This window comes from Oncorhynchus masou, chromosome 6 (genome assembly GCF_036934945.1).
Source record: "Oncorhynchus masou masou isolate Uvic2021 chromosome 6, UVic_Omas_1.1, whole genome shotgun sequence".
Classification (NCBI taxonomy): domain Eukaryota; kingdom Metazoa; phylum Chordata; class Actinopteri; order Salmoniformes; family Salmonidae; genus Oncorhynchus; species Oncorhynchus masou.
The window spans coordinates 54,932,407-54,954,164 of record NC_088217.1 but is presented as its reverse complement, the minus strand read 5'-3'; the positions used below and the strand labels follow the sequence as shown (position 1 = coordinate 54,954,164).

At 42.5% G+C, this 21,758-nt stretch overlaps 1 protein-coding gene across 4 annotated transcripts; it reads right to left on the bottom strand.

Annotated features, from left to right (window-relative positions):
- LOC135542301 (protein TASOR-like) lies at positions 1–21,594 on the bottom strand. 4 transcript variants are annotated; one of them, XM_064969176.1, is made up of 18 exons: positions 21,239–21,582; positions 19,247–19,392; positions 19,055–19,147; positions 18,896–18,968; positions 18,568–18,659; positions 18,348–18,482; positions 18,038–18,168; positions 17,920–17,951; positions 17,635–17,740; positions 11,799–11,902; positions 11,022–11,125; positions 10,841–10,913; positions 10,460–10,725; positions 9,688–10,228; positions 8,500–8,780; positions 6,390–6,513; positions 2,727–4,603; positions 1–2,556 (listed from the first exon to the last, which is right to left on the bottom strand). In XM_064969176.1, the coding sequence occupies exons 1-18, from the start codon at positions 21,462–21,464 to the stop codon at positions 2,437–2,439; spliced, it is 4,524 nt and encodes a 1,507-aa protein (XP_064825248.1). In that variant the 5' UTR covers positions 21,465–21,582; the 3' UTR covers positions 1–2,436. The 4 variants fall into 4 exon arrangements, with proteins under 4 accessions (XP_064825248.1, XP_064825249.1, XP_064825250.1 ...); XM_064969177.1 differs by having other exon boundaries at positions 8,500–8,777; positions 21,239–21,581; XM_064969178.1 differs by lacking the exon at positions 21,239–21,582 and adding an exon at positions 20,195–21,190.
- Positions 21,595–21,758: the final 164 nt, after the last annotated feature.

The following is a 21,758-nucleotide window of genomic DNA, read 5'->3' as shown; positions in this document are numbered from 1 at the left end:
GTTGCCTCTTCACTGTTGACGTTGCGACTCATGTTTTGCAGGTACTATCAGACAATCAGATCCCCAAATGGGCACATTTATTGGCCAACATTAGCACGCAGGCCAGGTAGCCTTGGCCTACTTCTATGCATAATCAGGTGCACGTCCATACACAACACTGACATGAGCGCTTCAAACAAAAAGACAATGAAGAAAATTGACAAAACGCGTAAATGGAATGAAATAAACCAAAACTTGTTTCTCACAAGTGTAGCATAGCTTGTGCGCTCCCCTAACAACATGTCCACTCCGACAATGAGAACAGTAATATACTCTTAATAATAATATATTGAATGCATTCACAGAAATGACCACAACCAAACAAACATTGTAGATGAGAAATTATGTGAATTAACGGTAGGCTAAATGTACTTCTGGTGATACAGGTGTGTCATCCACGTGGCCTACACAATGGATTAGTCCACTTAGACAGGTGCAAATCAGACAGGTGTCTCATGTGCCATTAAATTAATAAATATATACAGTGAGGGGGAAAGGTATTTGATCCCCTGCTGATTTTGTACGTTTGCCCACTGACAAATAAATGATCAGTCTATAATTTTAATGGTAGGTTTATTTGAGCGGTGAGAGACAGAATAACAACAAAAAAATCCAGAAAAACACATGTCAAAAATGTTATTAATTGATTTGTATTTTAATGAGGGAAATAAGTATTTGACCCCCTCTCAATCAGAAAGATTTCTGGCTCCCAGGTGTCTTTAATACAGGTAACAAGCTGAGATTAGGAGCACACTCTTAAAGGGAGTACTCATAATCTCAGTTTGTTAACTGTATAAAAGACACCTGTCCACAGAAGCAATTAATCAATCAGATTCCAAACTCTCCACCATGGCCAAGACCAAAGAGCTCTCCAAGGATGTCAGGGACAAGATTGTAGACCTACACAAGGCTGGAATGGGCTACAAGACCATCGCCAAGCAGCTTGGTGAGAAGGTGACAACAGTTGGTGCGATTATTTGCAATGGAAGAAACACAAAATAACTATCAATCTTCCTCGGCCTGGGGCTCCATGCAAGATCTCACCTCGTGGAGTAGCAATGATCATGGGAACGGTGAGGAATCAGCCCAGAACTACACGGGAGGATCTTGTCAATGATCTCAAGGCAGCTGGGACCATAGTCACCAAGAAAACAATTGGTAACACACTACGCCGTGAAGAACTGAAATCCTGCAGCGCCCGCAAGGTCCTCCTGCTCAAGAAAGCACGTATACATGCCCGTCGGAAGTTTGCCAATGAACATCTGAATGATTCAGAGGATAACTGGGTGAAAGTGTTGTGGTCAGATGAGACAAATGGAGCTCTTTGGCATCAACTCAACTCGCCGTGTTTGGAGGAGGAGGAATGCTGCCTCTGACCCCAAGAACCCAATCCCCACCGTCAAACATGGAGGTGGAAACATTATGTTTTAGGGGTGTTTTTCTGCTAAGGGGACAGGACAACTTCACCGCATCAAAGAGACGATGGATGGGGCCATGTACCGTAAAATCTTGGGTGAGAACCTCCTTCCCTCAGCCAGGGCATTGAAAATGGGTCGTGGATGGGTATTCCAGCATGGCAATGACCCAAAACACACGTCCAAGGCAACAAAGGAGTGGCTCAAGAAGAAGCACATTAAGGTCCTGGAGTGGCCTAGCCGGTCTCCAGACCTTAATCCCATAGAAAATCTGTGGAGGGAGCTGAAGGTTTGAGTTGCCAAACGTCAGCCTCGAAACCTTAATGACTTGGAGAAGATCTGCAAAGAGGAGTGGGACAAAATCCACCCTGAGATGTGGCCAACTACAAGAAACATCTGACCTCTATGACTGCCAACAAGAGTTTTGCTACCAAGTACTAAGTCATGTTTTGCAGAGGGGTCAAATACTTATTTCCCTCATTAAAATGCAAATCAATTTATAACATTTGACATGCGTTTTTCTGGATTTTTGTTGTTGTTATTCTGTCTCTCACTGTTCAGATAAACCTACCATTAAAATTATAGACCGACGCTTTCTTTGTCAGTGGGCAAATGTACAAAATCAGCAGGGGATCAAATACTTTCTTCCCTCACTGTATGTATGTATACATAGTACCAGTCAAAAGTTAGGACAACTACTCATTCCAGGGTTTTTCTTTATTTTTACTATTTTCTACATTGTAGAATAATAGTGAAGACATCAAAACTATGAAATATCACATGGAATCATGTGTTAAACAAATCAACATATTTTATATTTGAGATTCTTCAAAGTAGAAGTCTATATTCATTCAAAAATGTATTGAAGTAAGGGCACTTCATAATTTAAAATCCAATATCGGTGCACAATTTCTACTTAAAATATCAAAGGGACACAAAAGGTACTCATTTCGTGGAATGACTGATATTGTTGTCAAGTACCTTACGAACGTGAGCTGTGATTTCCTTGTTCTGCATGAGAACCATACTTTTCCAAACGGTTCTCTCTTTCCAAGAAACTCCCAGGACTGTGTTCTATGTTCCCCAATCTCTGGAGGTACTCCTGGTAGGACAATGAGAGAGAGAAACAAGGTATTTTTCATACAGTGGCACTGCACATAAACATGCAATGAAAAAGAGAGGTTGGTGTGTGTGACTGCATGTGTGCACCCCATTCAATTATTCAAATGTAGTTATAAAACCCTTTTTACAAGAACCCCAAATGTTTAGTACCTTGATATGGTGGATGTAGAACTGGACAGAGTTCTTCTGGACATCTTTTATAATCTTCACCAGGTTACTGAACAGCTCAGGTTTCAGCTGGCTAATCAGACTACTGATGGGTGCAGGTGGATCCGGCCCTGAGCTTGGGAAAGGCCCTCCCACCCCTGAAGAACTCTCAATCATCTGAGTGAGGTGATGTGGAGCCACCATGGTGGCTTCTGAAACCGGAGGATCAACAATTATGACATGGTCTTTTGATTGAAACATTGCACTCGTTTGTGCCTTACACTTTCCCCGTAGCCCTCGAGCATCTAAGTCAGTGTTCTTTGTCATGGTTGACATAGCACTTGGCTTGCACGTTCCCAGTAGCTCTCGGCAGTCTGAGTCCGGGTTCTCTGTTGTTGTTTGCGCTGTTGTTATCCACTGGTTGCCCAGTGCCAGTGGTTGGATGGGGAGGGGCGCTAGACTAGAGTGCAGCTGAGATAGAGGCAGCTCTGTCTGGGCTGGGTTGTTGTAGAGGGGAGGGATAAAAGGAGAGGCAGTGCCAGGACCGGGGAAGGATGAAGAGCGAATAATAACATTATTGTTATTATTACTATTAAACTGAGACACAGCTGAGGGAAACTGATAAACTGATAAAGAACTGTAAGTGTTTGAACTAGCAAGGTTAAGGCCGGGGCCAGAAGGAGAGGCAGGAGAGTGGCAGTTGGGGACAGAATGAGACACCGGTAGAGAATTGTAAGAGTCTGAACTAGCATGACCAGGGGCAGACAGGGACGGAGGGTGAGGGCTGGGGACAGAGTGAGAAACAGGGCCATGAGAAGAAGGGTAGCAGTTGTAAGTAGTTCTATGAACGTGGCTAGCATGGTGGTGGTTATTGTTCGAAAATACCAGGGGAGAGTCAGTGGCCACCATGCTAGGAATCCATTGCTCCTGTGTGTCTATGACGGTGCCCATGCGGTCTCTCAGGGAGCTGACGTAGACATGCATAGGCGGGGAGGAGTTGTAGAAGGAGACATACTCAGAGAAGGACAGGATGGGGGGATGGCCTGGAGGACTGTGGCTAGAGATCAGGGGGGAGATGTAGTGGACACTCTCTCTGAGCAGGAGGATCTGCATCTCTGTAGAGAAGTCGCTGAACTGCTGGTCCAGGACACAGTTCACTCTGCTCAGCACAGGCCTCTGGACGGGAGGAGTCTTCTGGACGGGGGGAGGATTTTGGATGGGAGTCTGCTTAGGAGAACTGAGGTCAAGAGAGGGTGGTGACACCTCTTCTGTCTGCTTTATAACCGTCTCCACCTCTTCATCTACCACTTCAATCACATCGTCCTCCTCCAACTTTTTTTCTTCCTCCTCTACCTCCTCTCCCTCTTCTTGTCCAACATCCATTGTGGTTGGATCTTCAGCAACCACGCCAGATATAACTTTTCCTGTGCTGCCTTCAACCTGTTCCTGCCCAGCCTCCACAGGGTTAGGGATAGTACAGGTTGGTTCTCCATTTGGCTTTGGCTCAGGTGAGGGGCTGCGGCACTTGTCTAGTAGCCTGGTGCTCGCTGGAGCACCAGGGATTTGAAAGAAGCTCTGGTTTGTGCTCGTCTTATGGTTGCCGCTTATTTCTGTGGGGTCACAGGAGGTTTTAGCTAATTGCTGCTCATCCTCCATGGGACTGTAGCAAGAGCAGGGACTGGGGTAGGGCTCTTCTGACACCGCTAGGGAAGTACTGAGGCTATGCTGTGGGAGCTCCTCTAGCGTAGAGTTGATGCTTCTTTCCCGTCGTTCCGGGACACAGGGGGGGTAGCTTCTGTTTGCCATGGGGATCTTGGGAACAAAGCGTGGGTCCTGAGGGTTGTCCTTCTCGCTCAGGCAGTACTTGTTTGACTTCAGCCCTGCACAGGAGTAAAAGGTATTAGTAAATATCATAATAGTTTCACATATCAGCCAAATTATCTCACAGAAATGAAAATATACAGTACTAATCAAAGGTTTGGACACACCTACTCATTGTAGGGCTTTTCTGGAATAATAGTGAAGACATCAACACTATGAAATAACATATGGAATCATGCAGTAATCATAAATATATTTCATATTTGAGATTCTTCAAAGTAGCCACCCTTTGCCTTGATGACAGCTTTGCACACTCTTGGCATTCTCTCAACCAGCTTCATGTGGTAGTCACCTGGAATGCATTTCAATTAACAGATGTGCCTTGTTAAAAGTTAATTTGTAGAATTTCTTTCCTTCTTAATGATTTTGAGCCAATCGGTTGTGTTGTGACAAGGTGGTATACAAAAGATAGCCCTATTTGGTAAGAGACCAAGTCCATATTATGGCAAGAACAGCTCAAATAAGCAAAGAGAAACAACAGTCCATTACTTTTATAACATGAAGATTAGTCAATGCGGAAAATGTCAAGAACTTCAAATGTTTCTTCTAGTGCAGTCGCTAAAAACATCAAGCACTATGATGAAACTGGCTCTCTTGAGGACCGCCACCAGAATGTAATACCTAGAGTTACCTCTGCTGCAGAGAATAAGTTCATTAGAGTTACCAGCCTCAGAAATTGCAGCCCAAATAAATGCTTCAGAGTTCATGTAACAGACACTTCTCAACATCAACTGTTCAGAGGAGACTTGCATGAAATCAGGCCTTCATGGTTGGAATTGCTGCAAAGAAACCACTACTAAAGGACACCAATAAGAAGAGACTTGCTTGGGCCAAGAAACATGAGCAATGGACATTAGACCGGTGGAAATCTGTCCTTTGGTCTGATGAGTCCAAATTTGAGATTTTTGGTTCCAATCGCCGTCTTTTTGAGACGCAGAGTAAGTGAACGGATGAACTCCACATGTGTGGTTCCCACCGTGAAGCATGGAGGTGGTGTGATGGTGCTTTGCTGGTGACACTGTTAGTGATATATTTAGGATTCAAGGCACACTTAACCAGCATGGCTACCACAGCATTCTGCAGTGATACTCCATCCCATCTGATTTGTGCTTAGTGGGACTATCATTTGTTTTGCAACAGGACAATGACCCAACACACCTCCAGGCTGTGTAAGGGCTATTTGACCAAGAAGGAGAGTGATGGAGTTCTGAATCAGATGACCTGGCCTCCACAATCTCCCGACCTCAACCCAATTGAGAAAGTTTGGGATGAGTTGGACTGCAGAGTGAAGGAAAAGCAGCCAACACATGCTCAGCATATGTGGGAACTCCTTCAAGACCGCTGGAAAAGCATTCCAGGTGAAGCTGGTGGAGAGAATGCCAAGAGTGTGCAAAATTGTCATCATGGCAAAAAGTGGCTACAAATATAAAACATTTTGATTAGTTAAACTTTTTGGCTTACCACATGATTCCATATGTGTAATTTCATAGTTTCTATGTCTTCCCTATTATTCTACAATGTAGAAAATAGTATAAAGAAAGAAAAACCCTGGAATGAGTAGGCGCGTCCAAACCTTTGACTGGTACTGAATGTGCATACATTTCTTCAAACATATTTCAAAGGAACAAGTGCACATTACAGGGAAAGCCTATGTGTTATGTGATAGTCCATACCTGTGGGGATATACTATGGGAACATATAGCTTTAACTTTGTGATATGTGATCGTAATTGGTAAAACTTTTGCCCGGCCCGAGTTCTGCTGTATGTGCAGTGACGGTCCATACCTGTGATGGGGATGAGGACCCATGGCATCTGTTCTTCCCCCTGATATTTGGACTGTGATCTTCTGGGCATTTCACCATTGGAACTGGGGCTGAAGCCCTCCAGACTGTTCGTGCTCCCTGCTGTCTGCTCTTACACAGAGAGAGAGAGAGACAGAACAATACAAAGTTATGTACACATATTCAAATCAAACTTTGTAACATACAATAGGTGTAGACCTTACAGTAAAATGCTTACTTACAAGCCCTAACCAACAATGCAGTTAAAAAATAAGAATAAGAAATAAAAGTAACAAATAATTAAAGAGCAGTAGTAAAATAATAGCGAGGCTATATACAGGGGGTATCGGTTACTTGAGGTAATATGTACATGTAGGTAGAGTTATTAAAGTGACTATCATAGATAATAAACAGAATAGCAGCAGTGTAAGGGGGGGGGGCAATGCAGATAGTCTGCGCAGCCATTTGATTAGATGTTCAGGAGTCTTATGGCTTGGTGGTAGAAGCTGTTTAGAAGCCTCCTGGACCTAGACTTGCGCTCCGGTACCGCTTGCTGTGCGGTAGCAGAGAGAAGAGTCTATGATTAGGGTAGATGGAGTCTTTGACAATTTCTGGGATAATGGTGTTGAAGTGGGAAATCTGAGGTTTGTAGTTTTTCAACTCAGCCCCCATTGAAGATACAGGGTGATATTAGTTATGTTTCACGTCCCAAGGCTTCCACTAGATGTCAACAGTATTTAGAACCTGTTTTGAGGATTCTACTCTAAAGGAGGGGCTCATAAGGGCTCTTTGAGTGAGTGGTCTGGCAGAGTGCCACAGCCTCGGTCTGGCGCGCTCACGTGAAAGGTTCCACTTCATTTGTATAGACAAAGGAATTGTCCGGTTGGAACATTAATGAAGTTTTATGTTAAACATCCTAAAGATTGATTCCATACTTAGGTTGACATGTTTCTACGGGCTGTAACGCAACTTTTGGAACTTTTTGTCCGACGTTCAGCGCGACCTGAATGCGCTTTTGGATTTGTTTACCAAACGCCCTAACAAAAGAAGATATTTGGACATAAATGATGGACATTATCGAACAAATCAAAACATTTATGGTGGAACTGGGATTCTTGGGAGTGCATTCTGATGAAGATCATCAAAGGTAAGTGAATATTTAAAATGCTATTTCTGAGTAATGTTGACTACCCAATATGGCGGGTATCTTTTTGGCTGCTTTGTTGTCTAAAGGCTGTATTCAGATTATTGCATGTTTTTTTTATCTGACACAGCGGTTGCATTAAGGAGAAGTTTATCTAAAGTTCCATCTTTTTCAATGTTTATTATGAGTATTTCTGTAAATTGATGTGGCTCTCTGCAATATCTATGTTTTAGAACTACTGAACGTAATGCACCAATGTCAACTCAGATTTTTTGATATATATATATATGAACTTTATCAAACAAAACGTACATGTATTGTGTAACATGAAGTCCTATGAGTGTCATCTGAAGATCATCAAAAGTTAGTGATTCATTTTATCTCTTTCTGCTTTTTGTGACTCCTCTCTTTGACTGGAAAAAATGGCCGTGTTTTTCTGTGGCTTGGTGGTGACCTAACATAATCGTTTGTGGTGCTTTCGATGTAAATCCTTTATGAAATCAGACACTGTGGCTGGATTAATGAGAATTTTATATTTAAAATGGTGTAAAATACATGTATGCTTGAGGAATTTTAATTATGAGATTTTAGTTGTTTTGAATTTGGCGCCCTGCACTTTCACTGGCTGTTGCAGGGGGGGGGGTCCGTTAGTGAACCCCAGTCCTAGACGGGTTAAAGGAAAAAGCTTCTACCAGTTCGTGGTGAATAATCGCTGTTCTGTTGTCCAGAAGTTATTTTCGGTCATTAAATATGGTAACAACAACATTATGTACAAAATAAGTTAAAAATAAGTTGCAAAAAAAATAAAAAATAAATAAGTTGGTTAGGAGCATGTAAAACGTCAGCCTTACCCTCCAACGCCGTTCTACCACACTTTCACAGTCATTAAACTGGTTCTAGAATAGATCAATTAAGTGGTATGGCTTGAGCAGAGGAAAGGTTTAGGAAACAAAGTTATCGATTTATTACCTCCAGGAAGTCAGCCTTGACCTGCAGGCCCCCAGAAGGTCGTTTCCTCAGGTCAATGTCCTGATTGGGCGGCAGGCCCAGCTTGATCATCCTATCAAACAGCAGAGCTTTATTCTGCTCTGTCCCATCTCTTGACCATCCTCCTCCTCCTCTTCTCCCCTCAGACAACTTGAAAGCAGCCTCTGAGCGGTCTCTCCTCAGGTCCACGTCTCTCAGACCAACACTCTGCAGCATCACAGAGGACAGACAAGAAGGGCTCTGGCCCTTTTCAGCAGCTGCTGCTGGGAGGGAGAGAAAAGAAAGAGAGAAAAAAAGAGACATTTACTGCATTAACACTTTGTGGATCTCTTTTGCTAGGTGAGCCAGCAAACTATCCATGAAACACATTTAAGGAACTGGATTGAACATCTGAAGGACTGGATTTCAAGTTAATTTAATCTAGTTTCCACTACTTATACTGAACAGGCTGACTAAACCACTCGCTTCGCGTGTGCGAGCATTGCAAAATAAATTTAGAAATCTCTGTTATTCAATTATTGCACCCACACTGCTCGCGCGTGCCAACGGGAGTCTGCATTGCCAAGAAAATAAAATAGAAGTCAATTCTATTTCTGACGCAGATCGCGCTGCAAGTACTGCCTCTCCCATCTCCTCATTGGTTTCTAGAAGCAGGTACCCATGTGCCATCTCCTCATTGGTTATACCCATGTGGGTGACTGAAAGACAAACAAGGTCAGTGGTGGTAATGCACCTAATTTATGAAAGTTGCCAATCGCAATAGAAAGTCAAGAGAATAAAAAGCCTAGGAGGAGAGATGACTAGAAACGATTCGGTTGACCGTTTTATTTGTGGATTAATTGTCGGAGTAGAGGACCTTGTGCATTTCAGGTAAAATAACAACTCAATGTTTATTTCCCAGGACAAATTAGCTAGCAACAGCAATCTAGCTAAATAGGACAAATAGGCTAGCAAGTGCAAGCTAGCTAGCTAAATTGCCATAAATGTTTAATGCTTTTTGACCTGTCCGCAAATTAATGTAATTGGTTCAGAGTTTGCTTTGATATTTTAACCTGCGTGTCGTGATCACGTTTGGTGTGGGGGGGACAATATACATGTACGCACGATGGCGCACGCGCGCAGCCAGTTTGGGTTCCGTGTAAGGCCAATCCTCAGTAAGGCTTTCCATACCTGTTCTCCTATCCCTTCTGCCTCTTTCCTGTGAGGCCTTCTTCCGGTAGTTCAGAGTCCTCTCTGCAGTCTTCCTCTTCAGTCCTCGGGGGTCCAACCCACCTGCCCCCTGCTTTCGTCCTCCCTGCGGCACTCCCTTCTTCCGGACGTCCCCCTCTGTGTTCCTCCAACACAGTATCAGGTTAATCAGCTCCTTCAACTTCTGAGGTTTGGCGTCAGTGGGAAACTGAGAGGGAGAGTGGTTGACCTGGAACCCCGGGGACTGGGCAGCAGTGGCACCATAAGGATTTACCTCTGACCCTACCACTGACTTGGCTCCACTGCCCTCCCAGCCTATTACAGGGCTGTTGTCATCAGGCACAGTGCAGTAACTCTCTACCATCTCCTTGGCTTGGACCACAGGCATGGTGTAGAGGTTGGGGTTGTAGATGTAGGAGCGCAGGTAGCCCTCCATGTTGAGTTTGTGGTGTTTGGGAGCCGGGAACAGCTTCCCCCGGTCATCCAGCTTGGTGTCGTATTCAGTCATGGGGATGTGGCGGCGCTAGAGAGGAGATGATACAAAACTTTTCTGTATTCTTAAATGGAAATAAGCTCCATGTCACACAAAAAAGGTACAAAGTAAAACACCACATAACATTCAACGCATCATCACAAAACACATGTCAATAACATCCACATATGGTTAGTCAAAATCGAGTTAAAAGTTTGACTAGTCAAAACACAAAACATGTCATCAATATGCTTATATTATCATATAATCACACATTTATACCTTTCCATGGTGGAGTCCACTGAGGTAGTCCCTGGCCTGGCGCTCGACCCCGGCCGAGAGGTCAGCGGGCGGGTTGCAGCGCACCTTGACCAGGGCGTGATGCAGGGCTGGGACAAAGCTGTTCAGCTGGGGCATGGCGGGGTCACGGGAGGACGTCTGTAAAGGCTCCTGGGAAGTTGGACACTTTGAACTGTATTTTGCCACGTCCCTGGACTCCTGAAAAACAAATAGCGCTTGAAGGCATTTTTTCAACCCATCTCTTCTTTCTGAAAAATAAAAATAGTAAATAATTAGTGAATAACTGGCACACATTAATACTAAGTTATTACATAGTTACTACACAGGCATAGAACAACTTAAATGTAAAGTGATTTGACTCACCAGTTGGAATGGCCATCTGAACTGAAGACAGGAGGAACAGGAATCCTTTGTCAGCCAACATGTGGACAAGAACCTGCACATAGAAGCGGTGTTAGAGCAGGGCTGGAGAAAAAGCCTGCATTCCCAATAGCTCTCCAGGAGGAGGGTTGGTCTAATTAAGATGTGCTAGACCTGGACCTACCAGTCGCTGTGTCTCCATGCCTTGAAGCAATGCTGCCAGACAGTCTCCTGACTTGCTCTTATCCACCACCTCCAGCAGACTGCAGTGTGTCCCACTCTTCAACACTACAATACACACACACACACACACACACACCATTAGAGACGTTTGAAGCCCTGTATCAGTGAGTCTTCTTCAAATCGCAGAAAATGGCACATGTATAGACACATGAAATCTAAATTGGATTAATTGTCAGTGTAGAGAAACACGACTTTGTATGACTCCGGGTCAAAATTCCACAAAGAACTAGCTAAAAAGAGGACCATATGCATGACAGGCAAAATAACAACCCAATGTCAGGCATTCCCTTGGCAGCAAGAGCCTCTCGGTAGATGCTGCAGTGTACCCAAGTGGCGTCGGGAGCAACTGCTTGCACACGCGTAGCAACCGCTAGCTAGCTAAATGTCCATGAATGGTTCATGTGTTTGTCGACCTGCCCAGAAATTAACAATCGATTTGGGTATTTTAACATGCGCGTCATGATCACTCCTGGTGAAAATTATCAACATCAATCAATGTGCATGATGGCATACATTAACATGCGCATGATGGCATACAAGCACATGTGGCCAGTGTAGTCACAAGTAAGAATGACAAAAGGTACCCATGTCGTACAACATGGGAGCATAGATCGCAGTGTGATGATGCAGTCTTTTACTTTTTGCTGAGCATACAGTACTGCATATATATTATTTGATCTCCAGCACTTGTGTAATGTGATCCCCTTGTAATGTGTACCTTGGTGGCTGCCTGCGTACAGATTCCAGGAGAACAGAGCCGAGGGGATCATCTGAGTTACCTGGTCCATACTCATCACCAGACCCAGCTCCAGCTTCTCTGGCCTAGAACGGACACACAAGGACACTGGTTACCTTCTTTCTGTAATAAAGCACTGTTGTGGAGAAAGACTCATTCTGATTGGCTGTGCCTGGCTCTCCAGTGGGTGGATGGACCTACACCTTCCCAGGACCACCCATGGCTGCAGCCCTGCCCAGTCATGTGAAACCCATAGATTAAGGCTTAATTTATTTATTTCTCTTGGTTGATTTCCTTTGATTTTCCCATGATGTCAAGCAAAAAGGCATGGAGTTTGAAGGTAGGCCTTGAAATACATCCACAGGTTCACCTCCAATTGACTCGAATTATGTCAATTAGCTTATCAGAAGCTTCTAAAGCCATGACATTTTCTGGAATTTTCCAAGCTGTTTAAAGGCACAGTTGACTTAGTGTATGTAAACTTCTGAACCACTGGAATTGTGATACAGTGAATTATAAGTGAAATAATCTGTCTGTAAACAATTGTTGGGAAAATGACTTATGTCATGCACACAATAGATGTCCTAACTGACTTGCCAAAACTATAGTTTGTTAACAAGAAATTTGTGGAGTGGTTGAAAAACAAGTTTTAATGTATGTAAACTTCTGACTTCAACTAATTTGGGATGCCTTTAAAGTGTACTTTAGGGGGATGCAATCTCATACTCGGCAAGCTAAGAACATTAACAACTTCATAGTTAAGAACACTAAACAATATTGCTGAAAATGAAACGTATCCAAGGATTGTTCCAAAAGGTTGTGTTTTTATGGAATGATATTGGTTCTTGTAGAATACGTTTCATTTTCAACAATATTGTTCATGTGTTCTTAACTTTATCTTTTGAAAATAGACAACGTAAAAAGATGTGTCTTTAGTCGAGGTGCATCAGAATTTACCAATGAATTGGTCCACATGGAAAACAAAAGGCATAGAAACTGTAAATGACTTGGTAACAGGAAATACATTTATTTCCATGAAAGTACTCAGAAGTCATTTGAACTGACCAATGTAGATAGTTTCAAATACATGCAACTTAAAAAAGTTACATATCACAACATTTTTATTTGAAATCTTTTGGACATCAGAGCAACCTTGAGGGAATCTTATTTGATTCAGAAAAAAAAAATCATATGATCAAGAAGATAAACAAAACCTTGCGGAGAGCATATCCAACTGACAATCTATTAGAGCAGGTATTCCCAAACTGGGGTATGTGCAATGCCGTCAGGGGTATGCCAAATAAAAATGTGATTCACAGTTGGAAAAAACAATAATTAACACATTTTGTTCTTCACATTTTCAAACAGTCAATTTATAATTTCCAACGGGGCTTTACATTTGGGTGATGTTTTTTCCCCTTCGCCTGAGTAGCCTCATTTCACTGCCAAAAATCTAATTAAACCATCTAGTGTTCAGCGAAATAACAACACAATGTCAAAAACAGGTAGCCTAGTCAAATAAATTACATCCAATCACATTAACCGTTACTCTCTTGCGGGAATTCCACTAACAGTACATATGTAGCCAAATGTAGCTGCTGCTCATGTTGGTATCTGTACTGATGGTGCAAAAGCCATGAAAGCAGTTCGACGCCACTTGGGTACACTGCAGCATCTACCGAGAGGCTCTTGCTGCCAAGGGAATGCCTGACAGCTTGAAAGACATTTTGGACACTACAGTGAAAATGGTTAACTTTGTTAAAGCAATGTCCCTGAACTTTCGTGTATTTTCTGCACTATGCAATGATATGGGCAGCGACCATGTAACACTTTTACAGCATACAGAAGTGCGTTGGTTATCAAGGGGCAAAGTATTGACATGTTTTTTTTAAATTGAGAGACGAGATTAAAGTTTTCTTTACTGACCATAATTTTCACTTGTCTGACTGCTTGCATGATGATGAGTTTCTCACACAACTGGCCTATCTGGGTGGTGATCTTTTCTGGCCTGAATGATCTGAATCTAGGATTACAGGTACTCACCGCAACTATATTCAATGTGAGGGACAAAATTGAGGCTGATTAAGAAGTTGGAGCTCTTCTCTGCATTAACAAGGACAACACACAGGTCTTTCCATCATTGTATGGTTTTTGTGTGCAAATGAACTCAAGCTTACGGACAATGTCAAATGTGATAGAGCGAAGCACCTGAGTGAGTTGGTTGCGCAACTACGCAGGTACTTTCCCGAAACGGTTGACACAAGCATGCCCTGCCTCCAGTCCACTTACCGATATCTGAACAAGAGAGCCTCATCGAAATTGAAACAAGCGGTTCTGTGAAAATGTCATTTAAATCAGAAGCCACTGCCAAATTTCTGGATAGGGCTGCACTCAGAGTATTCTGCCTTGGCCAATCAAGCTGTTAAGAAGCTGTTGCCCTTTGCAACCACGTGCCTATGTGAGAGAGGATTCTCGGCCCTCACTAGCATGAAAAGGCACAGACTGTGTGGAAAATAATTTAAGACTGAGCCTCTCTCCAATACCTCCAAGCCTCTTGTCCCAATTGGTGTTTTTAAATCACTGATGAAGGATTTTGACTGATTCCCTGACCTGTTAATGTTTTTAATTTGCTGTTTTATGATTTTGTTATACTCTTGTGAATTTATGTTTTTTACTTGATTACTTTTTTTTCATGTCTGTCTGTAATTATGTAATGACTTGGTGCTGCCTATCTTGGCCAGGATGCTCATGAAAAAGAGATTTCAAATCTCAAATGAGTCCTTCCTGGTTAAATAAATATTAACTGGACTAATCTTTTGCAGAAGCCATGGGGATGGCACAGTCCATCACTCTGACATGCAATACTGAAATGATATATGCTTGAGTTATGCAAAAATAATGGCGCAACACTAAAAGAAAAATCTAATATTATAACAAACGTGCTTTCTCCCGCGTTCGATACGGTCACTGTCCACAGTTCTCAAACTATCTTCAGTGGGCTGTAGAAATGGCGCCTTTCCCTATGTTGCTATGTGCATAATAGCTCAATTAACCAGCATATTGGGATGGAGAACAATGTGGCGGAGGTAGCAGCAGAGACAAGGAAACAGCCCTTGCCTTTGCCTTGTTGTCTAAGAAAATTGAGGAGAGAGGAAACCAACTTAACTAGGTCTATAATCAATAGCCTAATTGTTAAAATGTGCCTGGCTTTATAAATCATCCATTTATATATCTACAGAAATAAGACAGCTCTTGCTTCTGTTGCCTGTTTGAGTGTTTGTTTAATAGCCTACTGATTCCGTGAGCACCAAGCCTCATGGCAACAGCAAAATTTCACAGGTTCAGCTGCCTTTATTCTTTGCTATGGTCTAATAAAGGCTGTATAACAACAACAAAAAGTTAGATCAGTGGTATTGCTCATTTATTTATTGCTGTTTACACTGTTCCAAACAGGCAGAACAATTAATATTGTAATCTAACAACACCGGTTTGCCATACATAATATGCACGCAGAGCTTGCTCCTTTACCCTCCTTTTTCTTGATCTCCTTATTACAACTATTATGATCATCATTATAGTAATAACTCATGTCTATCATTAGAAGGCTTTGTATAGTTTCCTTGTATAAGCACCATCGAGAGCTGTAGGCCTAAGAGTGCGTCCTGTTCAGTCTTAATACCGGAACGAACTTAGGCCTATATTTCAATATACAGGATACTGTATCAATCAATCAATCATTAATTAGTTCATGCAATTACACAGCACACGAGACATTCATGCTTTGTAATGCAATCAAGCATTTTAGTTTTATGGCCACGACGTCTCACTCTACTCCCTACTCCAGCGAAAGGCTATTCCCTCAACCCTCTTTACATGAAACATGTATGCATCGCATGCATGTGACTAATAGGACCAATCCCTCATCAATCTAAACACTATACCCCATAATGACAAAGCAAAAACAGGTTTTTACATACGTATTCAGACCATTGACTCAGTACTTTGTTGAAGCACTTTTGGCAGCGATTACAGCCTCAAGTTTTCTTGCGTTATGACACTACAATACAGGCACACCTGTATTTGGGGAGTTTTCTTCTCTACAGATCCTCTCAAGCTCGGTCAGGTTGGATGAGGAGTGTCGATCCACAGCTATTTTCAGGTCTCTCTAAAGATGCTCGATCGGGTCCAAGTCCGGGCTCTGGCTGGGCCACTCAAGGACATTGAGACTTGTGCTGAAGCCACTCCTGCGTTGCCTTGGCTATGTGCTTAGGGTCATTGTCCTGTTAGAAGGTGAACCTTTGCCCCAGTCTGAGGTCCTGAGCGCTCTGGAGCAAGTTTTCATCAAGGACCTCTGTACTTTGCTCTGTTTATCTTTCCCTCGATCCCGACTAGTCTCCCAGTCCCTGCCACTGAAAAACAACCCCACAGCATGATGCTGCCACCACCATGCTTCACCGTAAGGATGGTGCCTGGCTTCCTCCTGACGTGATGCTTGGCATTCAGGCCAAAGAGTTAATTATTGGTTTCATCAGACCAGAGAATCGTATTTCTCATTGTCTGACAGTCTTTTAGGAGCCTTTTGGCAAACTCCAAGCGGGCTGTCATGTGCCTTTTACTGAGGAGTGGCTTCTGTCTGGCCACTCCACTTTCAAGACCTGGTTGGTGGAGTACTGCAGAGATGGTTGTCCATCTGGAAGGTTCTACCATCTACACAGAGGAACTCTGGAGCTCTGTCATAGTGACCATTGGGTTCTTGGTCACCTCCCTGACCAAGGCCATTCTCCCCCAATTGCTCAGTTTGGCCGAGCGGCCAGCCAGCTCTAGGAAGAGTCTTGGTGGTTCCAAACTTCTTCTATTAAAGAACGGTGGAGGCCACTGTGTTCTTGGGACCTTCGATGCTGCAGAAATGTTTTGGTGTCCCTTCTCCAGATCTGTGCCTCGACACAATCCTGTCTCGGAGCTCTATGGATAATTCCTTTGACCTCTTGGCTTGTTTTTTTTCTCTGACATGCACTGTCAATGGTGGGACCTTTATATAGACAGGTGTGTGCCTTTCCAAATCATGTCCAATCAATTGAATTTACCACAGGTGGATGCCAATCAAGTTGTAGAAACATCAAGGATGATAAATGGAAACAGGATGCCCCTGAGCTCAATTTTGAGTCTCATAGCAAAAGGTTTGAATACTTATGTTTTTTTAATGTTTAATACATTTGCTAACATTTCTTAAACCTGTTTTCGCTTTGTCATTATGGGATATTGTGTGTAGATTGAGGAAAAGTAATCATTTAATACATTTTAGAATAAGGTTGTAAGATAACAAAATTTGGAAAAAGGGAAGGGGTCTGAATACTTTCCAAATGCAATGTGCAATGTAAACATATTTTTAATCCGTCTGTCTGCATATTTCAAGACATGGCATATGGGGGTGTAGTGACATACCCAATGGGCTGGACGATTCTCTTCTCATCACTGATCTTTAAAAAGGTTATTTTAAAACTTGGAAATCAATTAATCTGCCATCATTAAATCAATGGAAAAATCAAGTGATTTCTTATTGAAATAGCAAGGGCAACAAAGAAAAACAAATTGGTACAATTTAAGGCCATGTGGCAAAAAATAACATAAGCAATAGGGATGGAAATGTGAGCATGAGGGTCTGGGCAGAGGCGATGTAGTTGTTGTTTGTGTGCGTCTGTAAATTGTTGTTCATATGTTTTTGGTGTCTGTGATTTATTTTTTATTTTTTTAACAATAAAAATAATAGTGACTTCATTATCAAGTCGACATTGATATGTAAAAAGGTCACATGACTCACAGTTTGAAAGGCAGGAAGGGGGGAGAGAAGGAGCAGAAGGAGACCTGGGACACTGCTCTACCCTCATTCACAAGCTCTCCACTCCACACTATGTATTTACTCCTGCCTGTAGACACAGACAAGGGCATGACAGTCAAACATCCATCAGTAGATAACATGGACACCATGAGAGTACTTACCAGGTACTTTGCTCTGAATGACAGCATCTGCTCAATGATTAAAATGTAAATTACACGTGGTAATAATATCATAATCCTACTTCCACATAACACATTATGACATTACCTTTACTTCCTACAGATGTTTGGCTGTTTGACCTGTTAGAGAACATAAACAAAATCATTTTGTGGATTGGTTGATATTTCTACATCAACACTCATACATAATTGACATAGACCTGTACCTTAGGGGAGCCATGGGCTTGGCTTGTAACGGAGCATCTTTGCCTTTGAACTGGAAAGAGACCACTGCATAGGGACACACATGCCTCGGTCGAGCCTTCAGCTCATCAACGTCATACTCATAGAAGTATTGCTGTGTGGGGGGGGGTAGGCCAGAATGAGACGTACAGTAAATACAAGAAATCTCTACGCCACACGTGCATTTTAGTTTGATTTTCCCTCTTAATATTTACAAATATTGCCGGGATAATAATCGCTTATAATCCAAATGAGAGACCTAACCTCTACATGCAATGTAGTTAGTACCAGTACCTGAGTGAGCTCATAGGCACTATAGGAGGTGAGAGATGTGACTATGCTGGCATTCTTCGATGAATGGCTGTCAAACTTGGGTGTGGGATCCAAAAGCTTCTTAGCCATGTTATCATAGATGCTCTTTACTTTACCCTGTTGGAGAGAGAGATTTGCTTGTTTATTTTCATTCATATTCGGACCACTTTTTTTTTTACAAAAGACAACAAGGTTTTCTTACCTTGATAACCTTGAATATGATGATCTCTCCCATGACTCCAGGGTTAAAAGGATTGATCTGCAGTAAGTCTGAGTATTTAGACAAATAAACACCTGGAAGATACAACGGAAACATTTCAGTCTTATTCCTCCGCATAACCATTTTTTACTTGGGCTGGGACCTTTCAATACGATATCACAACACTTAGGTATAATCCTCACAACAGTTTCAGCTTAGATCTCCCTATATACACATACAAACAATAACTACACCAAAGATAAACTAGCATCTGCCAACACTTCAACACTCAGGTTTAAATAGCCCACTATGGCTTGGATGATGACCTTACCCTTAGCTGGATTTCCCAGAGCGGTGATCCAGCTGTGCCCCACAAGAAGTCCATTCTCACAGATCCATGGTAGCTATAACCAGGCATGTAACAGTATCATTACACGTAATATGTACATTCAATACACATATAAACGTGGCGATACTATATGTCCTTCACCTTGATGGAGTCAGCAGTCAGGAAACAGTGGGTCTCCTCCAGCTCCTTCTCCGTCCTCCCATCCAGCTTCAGCTCCCTCCTTTTCTCTACAAACTGTCAATCAAACAACGATCAAAAAGATGAACCATCAGCGCTGCTGGGGATGAGTGGCATTTTTGTGTCACGAAAATGTCACCCTAAAGCATTGCTTACATTCTTCTCCAGCAGTTCGCTGTGGACGATTCTTAGCTTGGTGTATGTGAACGTCCCATTGGAGCTGGCTTCTATGTAGCTGGAAGACAGAATAGTCAAGATGTCCTCAAACTCCCTGGACTCTGAGGACACATACTGGAACAACGCTACAGGGACAGAGACGAGAGACAGTCAGGTCGGTCAGTTCAGTTCTTTCCCAAATCCCAATCTAAACATGTTTGTCTTCGGAGACAAAATAATGCACAGTCTATTCTATGCTCAGTCAGAATATTGACCCACACACAAAAACAAACTTGGTAAGCCATCACGCAACACAAAGAACACCCCCTCTGTGTTAGCAAGACAGTGTTTTTTCAACCATTTCTCTCTCTCCCAGAAATGCAACTACAGATGCTAGGCTTATATAAAGCTACATTGGCCAAAATAACAGGAAAATATGACTGGGTGCCATTTCTGACGAGACATTGTGAAGTCTACTTTTATAGAAGTGAGAAAAACCACACTCTCAAAAGTGACTCAAATAACAGGAAGCCTGTCTCAATGTGGTAACATCTTCCACTGTGCACCACAGTGTATGATGTGCTGGGATGCAGGCCTTACACAAATTAAACCACATTATGAAATGTAGTATCATCTGTGTTGGTTGACATGAATAACACTTCCTCTACAATATTCATAGATCCATCAAGAACATTTTGGCAGTGCACTCTTTTACGACATTGGGGCTCAAGAGATGTACACATCTGCATAAATTGTGTCCTGTTGAACAGAGTTTGTGGGGAAGGATATGCAACAGCAATCATGGAGAGTGGTAGCTCCCTGATCTGTCTATCGTTCTGGTGGTTGGCGATGAAAAAATAATTAATAATAATAATGAAAAAATACCACAATATATAATATACAACATATGAAAAACTGCTAACAAGAAGTTCATCCAGAGATTCTTACCTTTGTCTCGATTCGGCAGCCTCGTCCAAATCATTATGGCATTTACAGTTCTTTATGATATACCTTCGCTTTACATAAGCATTTCATTTTTTTAAATGTATATTTTTTTTGGGGGGGGGGAATACAGGCAAATATATTGATTAAAATCACCTTGTCCTAGAGAGATTAACACTGTTATCAGCCTGCAGAAACAGTGTGCAATATGTAGGCTAGCCGACAGTAGTGTGCTGATCTACCTGCATATCACATTTTACACAATACATCTGTCTATCTACTTACACTTCTAAAGTTTATTGTACACAACGCTCACCAAAACTCTACATTCCAATGGCTATCTAGCTCCCTACCTGGCCAAGTAAACCATGTTTCCCTTCCAGGTGCAATAAAAGCAGGTGACCTAACTAAGCAAACGAAGAACATGCTAAATAGTCTACCTGAACAGTGACCCGTGTCAAATTTAATGATCTGACAGCTGAAACACTGTTTACAAGTAAGTAATATATATAGCCATTGGAATGTAAAATATGTATTTTATTTAACTAGGCAATTCAGTTAAACTCATTTTCTATTTACAATAACGGCCTACCGGGGAACAGTGGGTTAACTGCCTTGCTCAGTGGCAGAACGACAGATTTTGACCCGGTCAACGCTCTAACCACTAGGCTACCTGCCGCTACAAGTAACGTTAGCTTCCAGACAACATGGGTATCTTTCGCAGTAACAGTAGCACCAAAAACATCAGCTGGCTAACTAGCATATTAACGTTTAAAGTATTTATTTTATTTAACCAGGCAAGTCAGTTAAGAACAAAGTCTTATTTACAATGACGGTCTACCACGGGCATACCCTATAACGGACGACGCTGGGCCAATTGTGTGCCACCCTATGGGACTCCCAGCCGGTCGGTTGTGATACAGCCTGGAATCGAACCAGGGTATGTTGTGACGCCTCGAGCACTGAGATGCAGTGCCCTGGACCGCTGCGCCACTCGGGAGCCAACTGTTACAGCTAATTTTTAAAAGTATTTAGCCATTGAGAAAGTACCTCTCATTTCTTTGTTCTTTCTCGGTATCTGAAAGTGTAAGTTGCCCCGCGCTTTTGGAATATATTGAGTCGAAGTTTCACTTCTCGGTCTCGTCTCCGTACCACCAGCTTGCTCGGAAGAATGCTCGCCATCTTCAGTTGGTGTAGTCTCGGAGGGTAACGTTGTGTAATATTTCACTGAGCTGCATTTCGATGCAGGGATGTTGTCACCACTGTGGCTCTCCATCTGAGTTAAACAATTTGTCAACAAACGTAGCTATATTTATTTGTAAATCGGCGGAGTGTTGGTTTCCTGTACACTGAGCGCAGACACTCAAAAAAATATCGGCCGTTCTTTTTCACGGATGTACGTATTCGACGCTTGGATTCTCAATCGAGGGCTGCGTTTCAAACTCTTAAAATAGTTACCCTCTCCCCTCAAATTAAGTGGACACTTCTGACGTGTTGACACTTGCAGGACGAGGGAAGAATTAATTAATTTTAAACGGTCCGCTAATGCCCGGAAAGTTGTCACTCGTTC